The sequence below is a fragment of the Mus pahari genome, chromosome 4 (genome assembly GCF_900095145.1).
Source record: "Mus pahari chromosome 4, PAHARI_EIJ_v1.1, whole genome shotgun sequence".
NCBI lineage: Eukaryota > Metazoa > Chordata > Mammalia > Rodentia > Muridae > Mus > Mus pahari.
In genome coordinates, this window is record NC_034593.1 from 74034603 (window position 1) to 74038167 (window position 3565).

At 43.9% G+C, this 3565-nt stretch overlaps 1 protein-coding gene across 1 annotated transcript in view; it reads left to right on the plus strand.

The window, feature by feature from the left end:
- Positions 1-3565, plus strand: part of Dchs2 (dachsous cadherin-related 2) — a 121766-nt gene that overhangs the window by 99420 nt on the left and 18781 nt on the right. The window contains exons 15-16 of the mRNA XM_029538031.1: positions 872-1083; positions 3116-3267. Of these exons, the coding sequence (XP_029393891.1) occupies positions 872-1083; positions 3116-3267 (364 nt within the window). The remainder of the gene's footprint in view (positions 1-871; positions 1084-3115; positions 3268-3565) is intronic.

The window sequence follows — 3565 nt, forward strand, 5'->3', positions numbered from 1 at the left end:
GAGAGAGAGAGAGAGAGAGAGAGAGAGAGAGAGAGAGAGAGAGAGAGAGAACAAGTCAGACTGAGGTAGGACAGGCCTGAGCATGTCCCTGCCATTTAAAGCTGCCCACCACTGGTACACTGTGAAATCCATTGACAGGTTCTATGCAGGAGAATACAGCTCCTTGTTATTTCACAATGGAGCCTGGGTCTGTGGTGAGATGAGTTAAGTGGCTAATGATTAGCTAATGCAGAGGTCACGGAGGGAAGTGCTGGCAGTGTGGAGGAAAATGGAAGCAAAGGAGACAGAAGCAGATTTAAGAAATGTTTGAAAATTGGGGAGATGGTAAGTTCAAGAACGAGCCAGGCAACCCTCATATGAGCCCAAGTTCAGTTCACAGAACTGTCACAAAAAGCCAAATGCAATGTGCACACACTAGGACTGGAATCCTAGCACTCACATCATGAGAAGGGCCGAGGCAGATGCTTGAATTTGGTGGGCTGGCTGGAGAACACAGGACAGCAGCAGGAACAAGGGAGCCAGGCATGACTCAGCAAGGCTCAAGGCAAGAAGCAGCTTCCAGAAGCTGTCCTGTGACCTTCCTGTGCAGCCTGCAGCATGCCTCCCTGCAACGAGTGAACGAATACATGGATTTAAAAGCAGTGTTTACAACATAGACTTTGTAGACATTGGGATGGGCTAAATATGCAGATTTATTTTTTTATATGAAGGATGATTTAAGAGAAAGCTCCCTGATTCCAGTTATTTGCTGACAAATGTTGGAAATCTGCAAATATCCACAAGTTCTCCACGTTTTCCATAATGACCCCAGTCAGAGCACAAGAGTCAATGGTGTTTTGAGACATTTAAAAATAGCATCCTTTCTTTTTAGGACAACTCATCGTGGAAGAGCCTAGATTGCTTGATTGTGAAGTCAGGAGTGAAGTGCAGCTCATCATTCTTGCTGAGAACAATAGGCATAAAGCTTTCACCACAGTAGCAGTTTCCATCCAGGACAGGAATGATAATCCTCCACGCTTTGCACAAAGTGTATACCAAGCATCGGTGTCTGAAGGACAGTTCTACAATGCTCATGTCATACAGGTAACAGCAGAATGTGTGTGTGTGTGTGTGTGTGTGTGTGTGTGCGTGCATGTGCTACCAATCAATCAATGTGTGTCAAAGCACCTAGGACCCATGACCAACCTGTAATTAAGTTTTAAACCGTCTCCAGGACATGTTCAATGGCTTGGATGAATCTTTAGATGGCAGGAACTCTGAAATCCCTTTCTTCATTCTTCATTGATCCTGAGCTCAGGTGTCTGACACCTGTGTTCCCTCGGAACTCTTTGAGTCCTAACAGAGACTCTGTAGGTCACAAAAATGTCTGGAGTCCCAGGTGAAGACAGAGGTGAAGCCAGGCTCATTCTGAGGTCAGCTCAGGCTGCAGTTCCCAGAGTCACAACTATTCTTCCTGTTTATTGTGGTCTGACACACATCTTGGTGAAGTCTCCATGGTGGAGAAGTCTTTCCAGCATTCTAAAGTGCTAATACCCACCCTGGAAAGTCTACTGTCTGAATCATGCTTAAATATACAACCCCAGGGGGCACAACGGATTTTTATTTGTTCCTATTTGGAAATTAGTTTTACTTCCTGATGAGCTCAAAGGCTTCTGTTGGCTTTCTGTACCATAAAGCTGGTAACCATGACCTCCTGATGAGGTCCAGACTATTCCATGTGGTTCTCAACTTCCTCTGAGAACTTGGGTAGAAGGATGGAGGATAAACTGAGACATAATTAAGGACCAAACCAGGGACTCAATATAGGAGCCCAAGAGATGACAAGGTATGCAAGCCAAAGCAGAGTCACACCAGATATAATGAGCATGAATTAAAACAGTGTAATAATTCAACAGCTTGCTAAAATCTTGACTCCATTGATATAACTGCCTTAGTGACTGAAGTTCAGCACAGGAAAGCCTGCAATATATCTCCATGGGAAATGTTATAGACCCATTGTTCTGGCCATAACACTACTTTGAAAATTCACCAACTAAGCCATTAGGATGATAACTTATTAGCACTAAATCTAGGATTTGATTCAATGATCCCCTTGAGTTAAAACTTCCGTATAATATAAAAAACAAAAAAGCCTCATATTGGCCTATTATATAGACAACTCTTCAGTCAGATAAGAAAGACAAATGAGGGCTAGGGGTGTGTGGGTGTCTGGGTGGCTCATTAGATAAAGGACATGCTTCACAAGTGTGAGAACAGACATTCAAAGTCCTAGAACACGTGTCAAAGCTGACAGGTGTGATAGCCTGCTCCATCCTTAGAAGGGCACGCATGGGGCAATCTAGCTAGCTGGCTGGCTTGACCAGCTGAGTCAGTGCATTCCAGGTTAGGGGAAAATTCTACGTAAATAAACGAAGTTATCTAATGTCAACTTCTAGCCTCCACATACATATGAGCACACACGCATGTGAACATACATACACATGCAGAAATAAAAAGAAAGAAAATAAAAAGGCAAGAAAATGAAGTGCCATTCAGTGTACAGAGTTCCCTGTAACATTCAATTGTTTGTCTGGAGCCAGCAAGAGCCCGTGGTTGAACTAGAAAACTGTACAAGCATATTAGAAGTTTCCCAGTTGCACCCAGTTGTAACTTGAAACATGTGAGTGCCATTTTGGAAATATTTTAAATGAATGTGTAGACATTTTTCCCTCCCATTATCCAGTCCATTAAAGTCCAATTCAAGTGTGTCAGCCAAATGGGTTGGTATGACTGTAAGCCAGGGATTCTCAAACTGTGGGTCACGACTCCTCTGGGGGTCAAATAACCCTTTCACAGAGGTCACCTAAAACCGTCAGAAAACACGGATCGTTAAATTATGACTCATAATAGTAGCAAAATTACAATAATGATGTAGCAATGAAAGCAATTTTATGGTTGGAGGTTATCACAGCCTAAGGAACCGTATTTAAGGGTGGAATCATTAGGTTGAGAACACTGCATTGTTTTAAAAAGGCATTTGCTAATCTGTATTCTTTCTTACCATATTTCTCTGAGAAGCAGGCTCGGATTGCATTACAGGTTCATCTTTTCCAATGGGATTATTGCTTTCTCACAGGTGTCCGCTACTGACTTGGACAGGGGCTTGAACAGCCAGATCGAGTATTCCATTGTCTCTGGGAACCAAGCCGGAGCCTTCCGGATTGACGAGCTGAGCGGAGTGATCCTGACCAACTCCATCCTGGACTATGAGTCCACCAGCTCCTACAGGTGCGCTCAGGTTCACATTCATCAGAGAACTCGTCTAAGGTCTTTCCCACTGAGCCTTTGGGAAAACTCGAATTTCCCCTTTTACTCAGCCTACAGCCAACCTTTGGGCACAGCCAAATAGTCTTAGAAGTTATTTCCTATTTTGAAAAAGTGACTGGATTAGATCTGGAAGTTGATGTGTGTCTTAAGAACCAAGGGAGAGCCGGGCGTGGTGGCGCACACCTTTAATCCCAGCACTCGGGAGGCAGAGGCAGGTGGATTTCTGAGTTCGAGGCCAGCCTGGTCTACAAAGTGAGTT